The 19,471-nt window shown below is 40.8% G+C and overlaps 1 protein-coding gene across 1 annotated transcript; it reads left to right on the top strand.

Annotated features, from left to right (window-relative positions):
* Window positions 1-313: 313 nt before the first annotated feature.
* fgf4 (fibroblast growth factor 4) lies at window positions 314-4,162 on the top strand. Its single transcript, XM_063478696.1, has 3 exons — window positions 314-695; window positions 1,751-1,854; window positions 3,764-4,162. The coding sequence occupies exons 1-3, from the start codon at window positions 410-412 to the stop codon at window positions 3,953-3,955; spliced, it is 582 nt and encodes a 193-aa protein (XP_063334766.1). The 5' UTR covers window positions 314-409; the 3' UTR covers window positions 3,956-4,162.
* Window positions 4,163-19,471: the final 15,309 nt, after the last annotated feature.

Below are 19,471 nucleotides of genomic sequence, written 5' to 3'. Positions count from 1 at the left end.
CTGTGTGTTAACTTGGCGGTTTCCTATTTTACATCCTCCCATACATAAATTATGATATTCTGCTGCTGATAATGAAAGCCTCGCACAAAGAGGTTTTTTGGTCATTATTGAGCTTTTATTGCTTTATTTTCCAAAGATTGTGCGCGGAGATAACAAGGCCATTATTGGAAGTGAATAAAGCCCTGCTTTCGGTGCGGCTGACTGTGAAGAAGTACTTTGTGGATTTTTACTAAGTGTGGAGCAGTGATGTAATGTGTATGCAGGTATAAATATAGAGGTCTGGCTTTGCCGAGTCCATGCAGATCAATGTCGCTCCCGGGCGCTGCTGCCTGCTTCGCTCTGCTTCTCGCTCTTCTCTCTTCACTGGAGAGTCGAACACTGGGAAGCTGCTCTCACAGACGGAGCCGGGATGGGCTCTCTGACGGCCCTGCGGATCGTCCTGGTCCTGGGCCTGGTGGCGAGACTGGCAGGATGCGCTCCCGGCCTGAACGGCACGGCGGACCGCTGGGAAGCCCTTTACTCCCGGTCCCTCGCGCGAATCCCGGGGGAGAAGCGGGAGGAGAGCGGCCGGGACAGCGACTACCTCCTGGGCATTAAGAGGTTGAGGCGGCTCTATTGCAACGTGGGGATCGGTTTTCACATTCAGGTGTTACCAGATGGCAGAATAACGGGAGTACACAACGAACATCGTTACAGTAAGTTTGCGATTGATACTTTATTTCCTCACTGCTCCGACTCTGTGTTTGAACACGAACACGAAAAGCAAAGACAGCTCCAGAGAAACGACTGAAGAAGTTCTTAGAACAGGAAGCAGTCACCTCAGCTGACTTATGATTGATCGCATTTTCTCTAACTGCGAATAAAACGGGGCCACACACCTGATCCGTCAGACCCGCGCACGTGTATAGTCTGACCCACGCCATAGTACCAACATCTGGAGCGTAGGTGCGTAGGATTGTGCTGCTGTAACCTAAAGGCTGGACCTAAAGTTAGGTCCAGCCTGCGGGCCCGTTGGTCGTGCAACTTAAAATCATTTGCAGACACGAAGAATGAGAAACTTCTGTTTACCCAACACGTCACATGTAATCCCCGCCAACTCGCGGGGACGAAGACACTGAAAGCTTGTTTTTTTTGTGTGTGACTATTCTAAGACGAGGCTTAAAACCTCAGGGATATACATTACATATACAATGCATATATTTACAGAAAACCCAAGCGAGGACTCGAAACCTCTGACACACTCTTTAAAATGATACATGGAACTAAAAGACGCAGTCGGTCAGCAGCCTGTCAATCCCCGCTGAGGAAACGCATCAGCTGGCGTCCGATTAGCCTTCGCGTGTTTCTGATACCTTTTCAGAAATGAGCTGCTCAGCGTAGGGTGTTCCAGGGTAGTGAGCCAAGCTCCAAACACTTCTTGCCTCGCTGTCATTTCTCAAGGTGAAAATATTCAGTCATGTTCAAAAATGTCAGAGCTGGATTTCATTCAGCCTGACATGATATGACATATATTTAAAGGGGCTCCTTTGTTAGTGTATTAACTTATATTAAGATCAGGGATGACGGCGCCACAATGTGCCAGTTGTTTTCTGTGGAATTCAAACATGTGTTTACCGAAATTTCAAATCTCAGTCTGACCATCCAGCTCACTTCCTTACACAAGCAGTAAAGTCGGTGTGTGTGTGCGTGGAGTAGCACGCAGGACATCACACCGGCGTGTTGTAGTAAGTGTGCTGCTTTTTGTCTTCAGGTCTCCTGCAGATCTCTCCGGTGGAGAGAGGAGTGGTGACCTTGCTGGGCATTCGCAGCGGACTTTTTGTGGCCATGAACCGACGGGGAAAGCTGTACGGATCTGTGAGTGCACAACGAAAACTCTGATTACATCGCACGCACACACACACACACACACACGCAGGCAGGTTTGATAAATAAACTTATACACATTTAGTATCATGCAGCTCTGTTGTCCGGCTTTATGAAGCGATGCTGAAGTCATGAATCCAATTTTGAATATTGAAATATTGATTTCAATATTGAAATCAGTGTCAGATAAGCAATAAAATATAATTTAATCATTTAATCAAATAATCAATTAATAACAATATAATTGGTTAAAATATTGGAATCGGCATACATGCAGTTAACAGCCTTTCTTCAAGTCTCCTGTACTGGAGGGATGGAGAATTGTTATTTTCAAAAAGATCTATCTATCTATCTATCTATCTATCTATCTATCTATCTATCTATCTATCTATCTATCTATCTATCTATCTATCTATCTATCTATCTATCTATCTATCTAACAAGTAGATGCAGGACAAGTAGACCCAGATTATGCCAATGCAATGCATAACAGAGCCACAGGGTACCTTAACTGTAGGATTCATAGGCTAAGGTGTTTTTTTTTATCTTTTAATTTGTCATATTTATCCTACAACATCACTTGCTTAGTTTGGTGAGACAGAAGTAGTATGAAATATGTTGATAAAAAATTAAATTAAAACCTGGCTTACTGTTTACTGGTACAGTCACTGTTTACAGACTGTTCACATAAAACAGGGAATAAGTATAAAAGGGGTGACGCTCAAGGTTTACAGTTACCAAATAAATACATCTTGGGTGCAGAGATGGTTTTTATAGCCTTAAATAAAAAATAAATTATCATTTATTATTAACATTTATAATTAGCAACATGCTGCTCTTAAAAATCCATTTTAATGCCAAATATTAAAAAACTGTATTCTAGATACCTTTTCATGAAAACATTTATCGTATTAGTCCAAAAGTCCAATGAACTGTTTGATTCTGACTTTTATCCAACACACACAGCTCACCCAGCTCCAGCTTCTATTGCTGATGGTGCTTTCTCAATAAAAGCCACGACCAGTTCCAGTTAATGTTTTCAATAGTATTGTTCCAAAAGGAGGTACCAGACTGTCAGCTGATAGTATTTCTGATAATTTTGTTGGATGCTTTGCAGCTGATGAATGTGCATTCACGGTCAGCATAAATGGTGTTTGGATGGTGTGTTTACCTGTGGGACTAGCTAAATGTTTAAATGCACCAACTGGAACTTCATCAAAAAAAAAAAGAAGAAAAGTCAGTGTTTTGTCTTGATACTGTAGGAACTTGAAAGAGACATAAATTTTGAGTATAAAGGTAACAAACCATCCAGACTAAGGATGGTTCCTTTATCAAGCCAGCTGTTGTTAAAAAACGTTTTATTTTGTTTTTTATTATCATTGTTGTTCCAGGTAAAATATTTAGACAGTAAAACGATGGGTTTGTACAATAACGTTTGTGAGGGGAATGTAAGATATAGTGAAATAAAGCTAGTCCTCCACCTGAGTTAAATAGATGAAGTGTTATAGCATTTCAAAGTGATTTTTTAACATATTTAAAAGTGTAAATAAGAATTGAAAAACTCAATGGCATGATTAAAACTAACTCTCCACTGCAGAGGTTATGTAGCGCCTTATCATTCCCAATCCAGTGAACAAAAATGAACCAATCAGGCCCTGGCGTCCCGAGTCCTGTAGCACTCACATCATTCATCATTTCACAATGTATTTTTTTTTTGTCTAAAATCTGCCTGAGATAGCTCCTGTACAATAACAGCCTTGCAGTCAGAAAGAAATCAATTGTTTGATAATGATCAGAATGAACAATGCAGACTGAAATACCCTCAGAAATGTCCCCACATCTTTGTTTTGTGTCTGCCTTCAAACAATCAGCATTTCCAATAATCTCTCTTCTTTTTCAGTTACATTACAACAACGAGTGTAAGTTCAGAGAGACGCTCCTTGCCAACAACTACAATGCTTACGAGTCAGTTGCCTACCCAAGGATGTTCATCGGCCTGAGTAAGAATGGCAAAACAAAAAGAGGAAACAGAGTGTCACCCGCCATGACAGTGACACATTTCTTGCCAAGAATCTACTGGCCTCATAAATAGACTTCACCTCAATTTTGAGATTAGGGAAGGACTCCAACATGAGATGCACTTTCACTCCAAGTTTTATGCAAGTGTATCATATTTGATTTTCTGCTATGTATATATTCATTTTTTATATATCTGTGCCTAAAAGCTATTTTCTATTTAGGAAGTCTTTTTCACTGTTGGTAGTAGATGTAAAATGTGTTATTTATGCTGCTCTTGTCATTGGAAGATTTGCTTTTAATTAATTAATTAATTTATTTATTTATTTTTCTGACACAGGAAAAGGGAACAGTAAAATACAACATTTAGAGCTTTAATATGTTCTTTTTTTCTGTTTTAATCAGAAAAAAATCTTTTTGAGTCTAAGCTTGAACAAAACAAATGAGTTTCTTTGGTGTGAGAAACAGCACTGATTGCTTAATGCTCCATTTCTTTGTGTGAGGCACTGGACCCTAATTGAAACAGTATCATATTACTAAAGGAAGAGAGAGAATGGAAGGAGGGGAGAGTCTAAGACCCCTATCAACCACTTCTGGTCTGTTTATAGCTCTGCCAGCGGGATGAACTCTGAACTTTTGTGCTGTCAGTCTCAGTGAGATCTATAAGTCGCAAAGAGAGAGAGGGATCCTCTTTGATGTCATGTTAGTAGATAATATGGAAGTTTAAAGGCAAAGTGAAAAAGCTGAAATTGAATGGATGAGCCTAAAGTGGGATTCATGATACTGCATTTGTGTCTGTTTGGGCATCTGGTTACGCAGAGTGAAGGATTTTGGGTATGCAACCAAAGCATGCATGCACATAGACCAAAGGGGATGACACTGTGCATAGGCTGAAAGCTAACTGGTTGAGTAGTGTGCCTGAACAGCAAAGGAAGCAGCAGTGAAGTTCACCACGTAGTTGCCTGAAAAGCAAGGGCAGTGGCTGAATAAACTCTTTTCAACACCAAGGTCCTTTACTGCATTTTTATGCAGACTTGCCGATCTTCTTTTAAGCACATGCGTTTGCTCTTGCCCTGGTGCATAACAGCACCAATGCAAAAGAACACTTTAAGGTCTCTTCACCACTCTGGGAACTCTGAGAAGAGGTCACAGTAGGACTATTGTTTATCTGATGTAGTTGTCTGATAGATATGTAAAAGGGAAGTAAGGAGTGGCTCTGATAGGTTTAGGACAGTGAAGGACAGTGTCAATCTCTTGTCTCCACTAATACTGTATGTCAAGACTATCCTACTTTTATAAATGAAAAATAACTCAGGTAAAAATAAACCTTACTTCCCAGTAATTGTCACTTACAGTTACTGTGTAAAAGTATTTCTTCAAAATCATTTTTCTTCCACGTTTATTTAAAAAAAGATTTTGACATACTGATGTAAAACTTTACAGTCTTTTTTAAAGTTTGATAGTAATATTGATGTCAATCTACTGTTAGTAAATACACTGCTTAAAAAATGAAAGGAACACTTCAGCTGTCAATAGGAAAAAAAAATCATGCTGAGATGGACTGGGAAATGTGTTAGGAATGAAAGGATGCCAGATTGTTTGATAAAAATGAAAATTATGAACATACAGAGGTCTGAATTCCCTAAAAATCAAAGTGAAACAATGATCCAGCAGGCTAGTCCGTTTTGACGAAATGTTATTGCAGCAACCTAAAACGGTACTCAGTAGTTTGCATGGCTACCATGTGCGTGTATGCATGCCTGACAATGTGCTACTAATAACAGATTAAAGATCTCCACCGAGATCTGGATCAGGACATCACTGAGCTCATGGACAGCCTGAGGTGCAACCTGGCAACATTGGATGGACTGAAACAAAACGTCCTAGAGGAGTTCTATTGGATTTAGGTCAGGCGAGCGTGGGAGCCAGTCAGTGGCATCAATTCCTTCATCCTCCATGAACTGCCTGCATACTCTCACCACATACAGCCGTGCTGTCATACACCAGGAGGAACCCAGACCCACTGCACCAGTGTAGGGTCTGACAATGTGTCCAAAGATTTCCTTCTGATACCTAATGGCAGTCAGGCCTGTTCTTTGCTCCATGGATATGCCTCCCCAAACCATCCATGGTCCTGGACAGTGAGCATGGGGCCTACCAGTAGATTTCTCATTGTGTGTCAAAGACATTCACACCAGTGGCCTGCTGAAAGGTCAATTTGTATCCTTGGCAGTGCTCATCCTGTTCCTCCTTGCACAAAGGAGCAGATACCGGTACTGCTAATGGGATAAACCTTCCAGTCATTCCTGTTTTGGGGGTTGTCTCATTGTTGCCCCTCTAGTGCACCTGTTGTTAATTTCATTAACACCAAAGCAGCTGAATCTGATTAACACCTCCCTCTGCTACTTAACTGGCCAGATTAATGTCCCAGATGTTTAATTAACTTGATGTTATACTTGGATTAAAAAGTGCTCCTTTCATTTTTTTTAAGCAGAACTGAACTAGCTGCACTAAGTGAGCTAGTTCAGCTTAGTCAGTGGCAGTCAGTCACGGGCCTACTAGCTAACTAGCTAGCTTAGTGCAACAACTGAACTAGCTGCACTAAGCTAGCTAGTTCAGCTTACTGCAGCTAGCTAGCTAGCTTAGTGGAGCAATTGAACTAGCTAGTTCAGCTTAGCTTAAAGTCAGCAAATTTTATCAACAAGCACGCCTGATGCTCCCTGATCAACATATGTGCTGTTGGTTTAATTTATGTTATCCTGGGATAATGGCATCAGGTGAACCACAAATAGGCCAACAATGTTGTACATTTTAGCTTATTAAAGCAATCTAAACAAAGATATAATAGTACAAGTGAGATTAAGAGGTAGTGAGGTTAGTTTTCTGGTGCATTTCACCAGCTGTTATTTCAACATGCAGTGCTAATAAAAGAAAAAAAAATCCTCTCCATCCATCCATTTTGGAGAAAATGCAAAGTCTGTCGCTCTTCTGGAACAGTCTCTACTTCCTTTAAGTGAATTTGTCTTTTATTTTCCTCTGTATCATCGACCACTTTCAGGTGTTGATTTAACTTCCTGTAGCATTAGCTGTCCCGCCTGGCTCAGTTTTGTGTCCATTTTTGCCAAACCCTGTCTTTCTTGCATTTGTCTCTGTCTCTCTATGTCCCTGTAGTTGACTGCAGCTCAGCACTGTTGGCCATGTTGTCCTAGTTGCTCCTTGTCACATTCCAGCTATCTTTACCCTGTGATTTACTTTTAGAAAGGATAATCATGGAAGAAATATTTACAGACAGCTGTTGGACTGTACTATATGCTAGGGTCAGTAACCCTATATTTTTCTTTATATATTTTGTAAATATAACCTCTGAGTAACTGAAGGTGCTGGTATTCCTTTCAGGGGGGAGGGTCAGATTTAGAGCAACTGAGTGGTGTGGCGGATACTGCCTGAAGGCAAAAGGTGCTTTTAATTTGTTCACTTTTATGCAGTCATTGAACAACGTCACCAAACATCATTAACCAAGTTTAACAAACACAGGAGAAAGGCAAAAGGTGACCTCTTCTTACTTGCTTTAGTTTTTCTTCTCTTGCCTGTTTTCTCATTCAGCCTCTTTGTTGAGAGCTTTGAAATCTCAGTTTCAACATTCCACATATGATGGCGCATACTGTAACCAACTGATTGCTGTTTCAGATTGAACCATTTTCATCACTGGGTTACGGAGCCTTCAGTAGAAGTTACGCTTGATTAGCACATGGTAGAGTCACACTGAATGCACACGCTAACTACTGCAAATAGTTCAGGCAAATATTATGCAAACTGTTTCTGTTGTGGCTTTATGTCCTGATCTCTGGAAACAGGCATTAATCCCAAGACTGACCGAAGCACTGCAGCATCGCTGTGATTTACACTTCAAAAGAAGTGTATAGAAACTACCAAGCCACTCTCTGCTTGTCCTCAAACATATGTTACAGTGTGATGTTTGGACATCCATTTGGATGTCACAGTTGGACAGCAGTGATTTAAACAAGTATACTGCTGTGCCTGTTGCTCTCAGCTAGGTTAAGTATTCTCCAGTATCACTGATTTGCATGGCAGGCATTATATGTACAGTAAAATACCTTTCTGCCTTGTGTCTCTAACCTAGGGCCAGCCCTCTGTCCCACCTGCTCATTTGATTATCCAAGCAACAGCAGTGCAGCCTGCAGCTAGTACAAAGTGAGCAAATACTTTTTCACAGCACTGTAAACTCTGGTTAAAGTATGCAAATTGCTCACAGCAGGTTGAATATAAATGCTGACATGTGGCCTGTCTCAGACTGAGGCATTACAGAAAGATGCATTGATTTTATTTATGGTCAAAAGCAACCGAACCCCCACATTTCTTTCCACGTTACTGTTAAAGTAGCTTTTATTTTTATTCTTATTTTATCAATCCGGCTCAATCCATTCAGATGTAACTAACAGAAATTATGCTTTTGGGACTGGATTTCTTTGTTCAAACTGGTTTATCATGAAGTACAAAACTGGTGATCTGTGATTGTGTGCTGCTTCTGGGCCACTGTTCAGAAAAAAATGATGACATGATACTGTACTATGTTTGATTCTGAGTCAACCTACTTTTATCCGATGTCCTGTGGTTTTATACAGGACTTAATAAAGTATAATACAGTATGTGCTGTGCACATGGTTAAAGTCCACCGTAAGGGGAATTGACAATGAAAACCCAATCCCCTAAATGTAAAGTTTATGATTGTCTGTACTGTATAATAAGGTTTGATCAATCTGACATTCACATATAAAAATGCAGTATGTATATATGACATGGCATTACACGAGTGTATTCATGTTGTGGGGCAAGTACATAAAACATAACATTTTGTCTCCTCTCTGCAGTAGTTTGTGGCTCATCTTGTTTAATTTTCATGGCCTCTGTGCTCATTTGTTTTGTTTTCTCTTTCCCCTCACACATCCTAACTGCTCACAGCAGATAACCACCACTAGCCCAGTTCTCCTGAAATTGTCTTCCTGTTAAAAAGGAGTTCATTTTCTCCCGTACTGCCATGTTCTAGGTCAGGGATGATCAACAGATCGTTGTAGCTCCATCAATAATAACACAGCACCTTTATCACACAATGTAAAGGAACTTGAGATATGATTGGGTGCTAACGCTGAATTAAACTGCAGACCTCTGTAAAATACAGGATTTAATTTCTACTTTCCAGGCAATTTCTGCCTTTTTGTTAATATTATCGAAATCCTATTTGTTTCTAGAGGTGTTAAAAGCTCTACACCAGGGTGTCAAACTCATTTTAAATCGCGGACCCACAGCCCACTTTGATCTTAAGCAGGCGGGAGCAGTGAAACTCTCCTTTCTGTCAGTGTAAAGAAGTTACATATTGAACTGCTGTGACAAAGGAAGAAATCTGTCAGCACGACTCTTTGGACGTAAATTGTAAGAAATAAATGTGTAAAATTACAGAAAAAGTTCTGGTAGCTCATTATCCATACTGTCCAGTTTGTTTGTTTGTTTGTTTGTTTTTCTTAGTCATAAAAAACAGACATTTCTATAGCAGAAAGTGAAAAACAGAAACTTTTCGGTTTTTCATAATGTTACAGAGGGTCGTTTTGTAATTTGGGGTAGTGTTTGACAGTTGACATTTCTTTGGTATTGCATAGCCGAAGTTAGGCTTTCTTGTCAGAGGTCATTTTGGAGAAAAAATGAAAATAAAGAAACAGGCCGACAACAGTAGACTGGTGTGTAACAAGCAAGCAAATAATGAAGAAAATAGAGGTTTTGATGGGAAACTGGTCTTGAAGTACACTGAGAGATGTGAGCTGTGCAGGAAGTGGGATTTTATCATGGTGGAATCGAGACAGCCACAATGGGGGGGGAGATTACAATGTTTTGCAAATGTGAAGTGACATTTTGGTCTTCTTCTGTTGGTGGCTCAGTGAGTTTTGGTCGAAGAGTGGCGAAATCTGCAGTTTCACAATCTGTAAGATGTCGGCTTTCAGCGCTTGACGGTATGTCCGTGTACGTGCCCTCAGGTGAACGATCCACGCTTTGTGGAATTTTTTTACCTGTTCTTTAATCATTTGTAGTTTTAGCTGTTAGTGGTTCTTGAAATTGGGAACAGGGTCACGGATGGCCAAGGCTCAATAATGCACGTGGGCAATGAAGACTGGCCCTTGTGGTCCGATCCAATAGATGAGCTAGTATAGCTAGCTCCTCTGTTGCTAGTGTAGCTCAAATTGCTGAAAACAGTTCATTTCGGTTCTGACAGAAAGGTGTCAGAATACACAGTGTATCACAGTCTGTTGCAACTGGGGCTGAAGAGCTGCAGACCAGTCAGGGTGTTCATGCTAACCTCTGTCAGACCTCTGTCCAAGGTGGCCCTGTCGGATAAAGCACATTTTCTTTTACATCACATGGATGGCCAGGGTGGGTGTGTGCCTGGCACCATGATACACTATGGTAAAATATAGTATGGGCAGTGTGATGCTTTGGCAAATGTTCTGCTGGTAAACCTTGAGTCCTGCCATCTACACAGAGGTAACTTTAACACATACTTTGACTCCCCTGTTTCCCCTCTTTTCTCTTTTTTTGACAGCATTTTGAGGTTTGTCATTTATTTCAGTTTGAAACAATTCAAACGTTAATTGACTATAACCCTAAAAAATGCATCTTAATATTAAGGCAGATATTAATATTTAACATATTACTTAATATGACTGAAACAGATGCACAGTGAAAGCAATGGGGGAGTGGAAAACAAGCTGTGAAAACAAGATTACAAAGTTTAATAGTAAAAACACAAACTATGCGCTCAAGTGCATAAAACGATAAATTTTATTGCAAGAGTGCTTGGTACTGTAAACTTTACACTTGTAGCTCTAGAAGCTACCATCCAAATGCAAAGGCAGAGATGGGTTCAGTTGTAGGAAATCCTGCAAGACAAAGTTGACAACTTTTGTATCGCATTTTCACGTCAAGAGAAATACACACGGGAAATTGGTTTCAAGGCATCTAAATGATCTGAAGCAGAGAATCAGCATCATAGAAAAACAGACAACACATGAATGAACAGAAAAGACAAACTGATGTCAGTAACTGATGAGGGTTGGGATGTCATTGTATAATGTCATATTTTGGAGAATTCACAGTGTTCTCCTATACATTGAAATGAAAACCTGCATTAGCCTGGATGTATTCCACCATAATCCTCAATCCCAGTGCTATAGTATGTGTTTAATACGGCATCCTAATATATGTATAGCAGCATATTTTGTACTTTGCAGCTATATAAAGGGTGAGTTTTACAGCCTGTAAGAAAAGATTAAGGAGACTTCAATTAATTTATTAGATTCAAACTTGAGAGGCTACAATTCTTACCAACAAATTGGTCCATGCTGAACCTGAAGTGTTAAAGTACAGCTGAGCCACTATTGATAAATTCAAACCATACATACTCAGATGACAGACTCATACTCCACGTGGTTAATTTAAAACACCCACCACAAACATGAGGCTTCTTTCGGAGTGCAAAACCATTCTTGTCCAGCTGTGTCCCATATGACGAGCTTAGCTTTATTTCCATCGATTGCAAGTCCACACCTATTGCGGCAGACTGCTCTGGATCGAAAGTATCGTTTGTGAAACTCAGGAGCAGACTGGACTTTCCAAAGCCAGTTTTAGGGTTGTCAATATGTCTTCATCCATATTTGTTTTGGAGTTAGTTTAACTCTGACTCTGAATGAACTGAAAAAGCGTTTAGAGATCTTTTTTATGTGTTTTAGGGCAACACACCACCCAAAGAGTGAGGCCTCTGCCCAAAGGCCTCCAAAGCCTCAATCCAACTGAACATCTGTGCGATATGCTGGACAAACAAGTCTGATCTATGGAGGCCCCACATCGCAACTTACTTGACTTATAGAATCTGTTGCTAAAATCTTGGTGCCAGATACCACAGCATATCTTCAAGGGTCTAATGGAGGCCATGTCTCGACAGGTTAGGGGTGTTTTGGCAGCAAAAGGAGGACCAACACAATATTAGGCAGGTCTGATTGCCATATTTGTGATACATGAAGGAAATAAAGACACTTAACAGGGTTAATTACAGCTTTTAATTATCCACTAGTAAGCTTAGTAGTAAGCCTTACATGCAGCTTTTGCTCTGGATTAAAATGTTGTCTTCAGCTGAGCTCTTTTTTTTTGGAACATCCAAAAATATGATATGTCAAGTCTTACAGTTTCAGTGTTACATATGTGGTGATGATGGATAATGCAGCTAATCATTGTAACAACATTAAAGGGAAATGTTTACTAAATTTAAACATAGAGTTCTGTTAACTCATCGTGGGGAGGAATAAAGAGGTTGATCAGACGTGCAAGAATGTACGATAATGATATCTTTTCAATGCAATTCAATTTTATTTACATAGCCCCAAATCACAACAACAGTTGCTTGAAGGTGCTTTGTATTAAAAGATCAAGACCCTACAATAACAGAGAAAACAGAGAAACCCCCAACATCAGATGACCCCTATGAACAAGCACTTTGCTCAAGTGGGAGGAAAAAACTACCTTTTAACAGGGAGAAACCTCCAGGTGAACCAGGCTCAGATAGGGGCGGGCCATCTGAGTGCCAACAGTTGGGATGAGGGGAAGAAGACAAGACGAAGACAGGCTGTGGAAGAGAGCCAGAGAATAATACTAGCTAAATAGAATGTGCAATTCCTGGACAAATTGCAGTGAGACTGGTGCTACTGCTGGACTCGGACTGTGGTTCGCTGTCCGTGGCAGTAAAGAGTTGTAGGTAAACAGGTTGTTGTTATAGAGTGAAAACAACTGTACCTAATAAAGTGCCAGACATTGTGAAATTGATGTCTTTATGTTACCCATAATGTAAGCTGTAAGAAAGCAAGAATGACAAAAAAAAAATCTCATGGTCCTCAAACTGGCGACATTCAGCAGACAAAAGTAACCTGTTCAGAATGACTATGTCACTAAGCCAGTAAGTGACACAAAACGTACTGGCTTAGTGACTCAAACAGAGTAGAGCCATCATAGAGCATAAACTTTAAACATGAAAATCAGTGTCAGAATTATGGTAAATAGTTCAACCTGCAAACGTTTTACATGTACAGTATGTTACCCATACTGTATGATCATACTGAGAAACTTACTTGAACTATGTAAGATGCCGAAACTGGCAGCCTGTAGTCTGATTAGGTTCAGCAAATAGCTTGTTGCTGTAGTGTGAAAACAGGCATACCTAATAAACCGGCAATGCAGTGCCACTGTACTTAAATTCCATTCCATTTAAATTTTTTTTTTTTTTTTTTTTTTTTGCTGATTTGTGATCAGTGGCGGTCCTAGCCTGTTTGGCGCCCCGGGCGAACACGCCCTCTGGCGCCCCCCCCCACACACACACACACACACACACACACACGCACACACACACACGCACACACACATACACACACATATGAAGAGAGAGAGAGTATGCATAGTATGCAAACGGCTACCAAACAGACATCATAATTCGTCATACAATGGGAACAGGACAAATCAACAATTGACACTGACTAATTAATATTATATTATTGTATATATTGTTTGGAGTTTAGTCTGTTACTGTTACTATTTTTACCATTTCTTCTTGGAGGAACTGTAACCCACATAATTTCCTTAGGGATTAAGAAAGTATTCTGATTCTTAATGTTTTAGGATACATGACCTGCCATTATCCAATGACACATCTGCTTACCTGTATCTTTTGCTCGTTTCTTCTTGTAGGAGCCATAATTAAATGTATTGAATTTTAATGATCACTGGGTTTTCATTTGTTTGATTGCTATGGTGATGTGTAACGGGAGTCATGTGGGTGCTAGCGGTGACATTAAGAGGGCGTTGTCAGTCTGTCTTTCACTGGTTTGATTTTGACAGAGAGGAGGGCTGGGTAGCCGTAGTTTTTGTTGACCGCAGCACAACGAGTTTCCCCTTGTTGCATTAGAGCTGTGATGTTTTAAGAGTTTGAGCTGATCACATTACTCTGTAAACTTTTCAAGCACTTTAATAAACAAGCAAGCAATTCCACCTCTCGCATTATTGCGTACAGTTGACAGCCCGTCAGGCAAATAGGCAGGCTCCATCCCCGGCCTCTAGCGTCTGCGGAAGTCGCTACACTCCTCCTCTTCTTTTCTTTTTTTTTAAACTTTAAAAACGGGTTGTGTGTGAGACTTTAAATCAACAAAATATAAAATATACATTTTAAATTGTTATTGATCCCTTTACCCCTGGTCCTAAAGTGTATATTTATTTTCTTACTCTTCTTATATTTATTGTTTGTTTACTTGCACTGCTGTAACTGGAGCCTCGTCGTCTCGTCATATACTGGACTGTATGTAGCGGAGATGACAATAAAGACAATAAAGTTTACTTTGACTTCAGCAGCGAGCAGGCGCACCGAGGGCTCTCGAGCTCACTTTTCGCGTATAGAATTTCGAAAAAAACATCGGTGCAAATTATAAGTCTGTATCATAATGTCTGCTGTTTTCGTGTTTGTTGGTTTGTTTTTATTTTGTTTTATTTTGCAAGTTGGTTATTAGACGCTGCTCCAGCCACCCAGAGAATCCCCCGCCGCCCCGCCCTCTCCTCCCTGTGCCGCAAGCAGCAGGCGCACCTCGCAAACGGAGGGCGCCCTTACTCCCAGCAAATGGGCGATAGAAAACCGATCGGTGCCTATGCCATTCCCAATATGCGCTGGCATGATGTCGGGGCAGCATGAGTACGAGCAATTTTTTTTTTTGCCGATGCCCGTGATGCCGCCCCCCACCACGATGCCGCCCCGGGCAACCGCCCGTGTCGCCCGTATTTAAAACCGCTACTGCTCTTAATTGTAACATCAGACAACGTCTATATTACTTCATCCACTCTTTCTCTGCTTTGTGGTCTTGATCAGGCTCAGACTGGTGTATCTATGTATTTTTTAATGCTCAACTCAGCTTTAAGCTTGGCTAAAAGAGGCCTAACTACACCCTGAAGGAATGTAAAAAAAATGTCAGCTTTCCACTCACCTGATTTCCACTGTACATCTGATTATCCTTATGTTTCTCTTTACTAATGGACTGATTAATAAGGCTGCCAGTTAGCAATGAATTTTTAGCTATTTTTATGATTAAAATCCCCCTCAACAGGCTGAAACCACAGTCAGAGAAAAGGATTCAGAAAAGCGAGAAACACAAAGTTTCAACCTTTATGTTATGGGTAAAAAAATATCTAAAATAACCATAGCTAACCACCAACCAAATTATTTTATTAACTAAAGATTCAGGTGGCTTTGCCATGCTTGTACTTTTTGATCTTACTGCTGCTTTTGACACAGCAGAACATACCATTCTCATGTTGCCCTATGTGGGCATCAAAGGTACGGCCTTAGAGTGGTTCAGGACCTATTTATCTCAGAGAAGCTTCTCAAGCCACCTTGGTGGCTCTGTATCTGCCACTTTTTAAAAACATGGCCAAGCCTACCACTTCTATGCGAATCACACCCAAATTTACATGCATATATAAAGAAACTATGTCAGCTCCCCTAAACCACTACTAGAGTGTCTGAAGGATATTAATGTGTGGGTGGCCTTAAATTTTAATTTCAGTGAAAGTAAGACTGAGGTTATTGTTTTCAGACCCAGTGGTGTATGTGCTGCTCCTCTCTTTGACCTGGTTCTCATAACAAAACGCTGCCCTCTGCAGCCTTATGTTAAACCAACAGTGACTTACCTCTGGACCAAACTGGACTGTGACTTTAAAATAGATAAGTAGAGAAATTCTGTTATCAAAACAGAATCCTAGGTTATGAATACCATTACTGGTATTATGGTATTACCATACCAATACTTGACTCCCTGGTTTAACTCTCAAATGCGCACCTTAAAGCAGATAATTCGTAAGCTGGAGAGGAAGTGGCGTATCACAAATTTAGAAGTTCATCATTTAGCCAGGAAAAATAGTTTCCTGTTTTATAAAAAAGCCATCCGTAAAGCTAGAACATCTTACTATTCATTATTAATTGAAACAAATAAGAACAATCCTAGGTTTCTCTTCAGGACTGTAGCCAGGCTGAAAAAAAAGTCAGAGCTCTGTTGAGCCAACCATTCCTTTAACGTTAACTAGTAATGACTTCACGAATTTCTTCACAAATACATTTTTAACCATTCAAAAATTTACTCGTAATCACCTCACAGATGTAGCATTAGCTACAGCTACTTTCAGTACTACTGATATTCATTTAGAGTCTTTTTCTCCAATTGATCTTTCTAAGTTAACTTCAGTCTACCATTCAGTCACAGTAACATTCAGTCTTAAATATGATCAACCTATCTCTAATAATCAGCTATCTACCACAGGCCTTCAAACTGGCAATAGTTAAGCCAATACTTAAAAAGTCATCTCTTGACCCAGCTGTATTAGTTAATTATAGGCCAATCTGCAACCTTTCTTTTATCCACAAAAGTCTCGAAAGGAATGTCTTAAAGACATAAAGACCTGGATGACCTCTAACTTTCAGCTTCTAAATTCAGATAAAACTGAGGTTTTTGTACTCAGCCCTAAAAATCTTAGAAATATGGTATCTAAACAGATTCTTCCTCTGGATGGCATTACCTTGGCCTCCAGTAACACTGCAAGGAACCTTGAAGTTGTTTTTGACCAGGATATGTCATTCAATGCACATATTAAACAAATATGTAAGACTGCTTTCTTCCATTTGTGCAATATCTCTAAAATTTGAAACATCCTGTCTCAGAGTGACGTTGAAAAACTACTTCATGCATTTATTATTTCTAGGCTGGACTACTGTAATTCATTATTATCAGGATGTCCTAAAAGTCTCTAAAAACCTTCAGTTGATTTAAAATGCTGCAGTACTGCAGTATTGACAGGGACTAGAAAGAGGGAGCATATATCTCCTATATCGGCTTCTCTTAATTGGTTCTTTGTTAAATCTAGAATCAAATTTAAAATCCTGCTCCACACATACAAGGTCTTAAATAATCAGGTGACCCTAAATACTCCCTTAGTTACACTGCAATAGATCTAGGCTGCTGGCGGATTCTCAGGATGCACTGAATATTTCTTCTTCAGTTATCTTTTTCACTCACTATGTGTTTATGCACCTCTTTCCATTCAGTTATTAGTTATTACTAACCTCTGACTCTCTTCCACAGCGTGTCTTTGTCCTATCTTCCTTCCCTTACCTTGAACCGCTCACTGAAGATGGATGCCCCTCCCTGAGCCTAGTTCTGCTGAAGGTTTCTTCCTGTTAAAAATTAGTTTTTCCTTCCCATATTTGCCAAAATTAATTGATTCAATTCAAATTTAAACCACAACAACAGTTGCCTCAAAGCGCTTTTTATTTTATGGTTAAGACCTCACAATAACACAAAGAAAACAGAGAAAATGGCAACAATCATATGAGCCCCTATGAACAACAGTTGGAAGGAAAAACTTCCTTTTAACAGGAAGAAACCTCCATCAGGCCAGGCTCAGGGAGGGGCAGCCATCTGACAAACAGGTTGGGGGTGAGGGGAAGAAGAGAGGAGAAAGACACATTGTAATGGTTAATCCACCAGTATCGTAGTATATCGTGGTATATTTTAAATGTAAAGATAATGCGAATTGCTGCCTCATCGTGGTGGAGGGGTTTGTCTGTCCCAGGGATCCCAGGGGCTATGTTGCCCGAGGGCTTTTGCCCCCTGACAAATTGGTCCTGGGTAACGGACCAGACAAAAAGCGATTCAGAAGACCCCTGTGAGTACACGATCAAGGGAACAGTTCACCCTGCCCAGGACAGGGTTACCAGGGCCGTACCCTGGAGCCATCCTCCTGCAGGTTAACCACAAGCAGGAGGTGCCGGGTGCAATGTGTGCCGGGCGGACCGATCCCCGGCTACCAAGACTAGCAATTGGGGCAATGGAATGGAAAGGTTGAGAGGTACTGGCTAGATATAGTCGGGCTCACCTCAACGCATGGCTTGGGCTCTGGAATCAGTCTCCTGGAGAGGGGCTGGACTCTGTCTGGAGTTGCCCTTGTTGAGAGGTGGCAGGCTGGGGTGGGTATCCTAATATCCGATCATCTTGCTGCCTGTACCCCTGTTGGGGTTTCTCCCAGTTAATGAGAGAGTTTGTTCCCTGCGTCTTTGCGTCGGGGAATGTGTCCTGACTGTGGTCTGTGCAGAATGACAGTTCAGAGTAGCCTTCTTGGCTAGACATAGCCTGGGCGGGGTGCTTGAGGGTGCTCCACCTGGGGACTCTGTTGTCCTACTGGGAGACTTCAACGCTCATGTGGGCAACGGCAGTGAGACCTGGAGGGGGATGGGAGGAACGACCTCCCGCATCTGAACCTGAGATCCACGAGATCTTCAACGCACACCTCCGGCAGAGCTTCAACAGCATTCCAAGGGAGACTGGGGACATTGAGTCCGAATGGACCATGTTCAGCAGCTCCATTGCCGAAGCCAAAGTGGTTCTTAGTTCTCTGTATGTATTCTTAGCTTCTGCCCTTGCCTTTGTATCTTTTTGGCCAGTTTATAGCATTAAAGCTGCCTTCCTTAGTATCATGAGTCTTGCATTTGGGTCTGTAACCTGCCTGAAAGGATTAAGAAAGGAACAGAGCCCACAGAGACTTAATCACTGTTCCTCTACTCAGTACATATGCTGTTTAGAGTGTTGTCTGTAATGTGTTCTGTGATGATCCTGATGAAGACCACGGCATGAAATGCATAGGTGAAGCAATCAAGTTTTCATATGAAAGGGTTTCTGGAAAAAAATGCACTTAAAACCTAGCTAATAAAAAGGGATACAGTTACCAGCTTGTGGAAGAGGTGTGATCCCTGGCTCAGGTGCACGGGAGGGGCGGTGCCAGGGAGGTTGGAGGGACAGGTTGATGTGATTGTGCTGATGAGGATTTCTCTTTTTCAGTGATGTTGGAGACCAGAGGGAAGGAGAGTGCACAGCTGACTGGAAAGTTGCCTGCTGTGTGTGTTGAGCCAGGAGAAAAATATAACTGTGCATGCAATAAAAGCAAAAACAAACGGAAACACGGTGTGTTGGGTCGGAATCCTTTACACAGCTGTTGATGGTTTTGCTTTGATTCAAGAGTTCAATGCATTTCTTACAGGTAATAAAATATACTTTTTGTAAAGCAAATTAAGATACACTCCTTTTCCACTCATGTAGCAGTGTAAATGAAAAGGCACTAAAACATTTTTACTGACTCAGCGCTACTTTAATACATGTATTAGCAGATACACACAAGATTATGACTGCACATGTTACTTGTGCATGTAATCAAAGTCATAATCTAATCAACTTCACTTCCAATTTTGAATGAGATAAATAGAATTGTCTATTATGTATTTTCTCTCTGAAGAGAGGATTTTCTGTCCCTTTCTATTTTGAAAGTGTGGATGTGTTTAGCCAGTGCTCCTTGGGGTGCAGACATGGCTTATTGTCCTGAGGTTTCTTTCAGCAAAACAAGCAGCACCATCAGTAGCCATACTTCTCAAATGTCCGCCAGTCAACCCACTACATTACTC

The sequence above is a fragment of the Pelmatolapia mariae genome, linkage group LG1, assembly GCF_036321145.2.
Source record: "Pelmatolapia mariae isolate MD_Pm_ZW linkage group LG1, Pm_UMD_F_2, whole genome shotgun sequence".
In the NCBI taxonomy this organism is placed as follows: domain Eukaryota; kingdom Metazoa; phylum Chordata; class Actinopteri; order Cichliformes; family Cichlidae; genus Pelmatolapia; species Pelmatolapia mariae.
Note: the sequence above shows the minus strand (reverse complement) of the source record. Positions and strands in the feature narration are given on the sequence as shown.

What these genes read in the sequence shown, in the direction of transcription:
- fgf4 (XM_063478696.1), top strand. Translation starts at nt 410, where the DNA reads ATGGGCTCTCTGACGGCCCTGCGGATCGTCCTGGTCCTGGGCCTGGTG. An exon ending in ACACAACGAACATCGTTACA is followed by an intron (nt 696 to 1,750) that starts GTAAGTTTGCGA and finishes TTTTGTCTTCAG; the next exon opens with GTCTCCTGCAGATCTCTCCG. An exon ending in GGGGAAAGCTGTACGGATCT is followed by an intron (nt 1,855 to 3,763) that starts GTGAGTGCACAA and finishes CTTCTTTTTCAG; the next exon opens with TTACATTACAACAACGAGTG.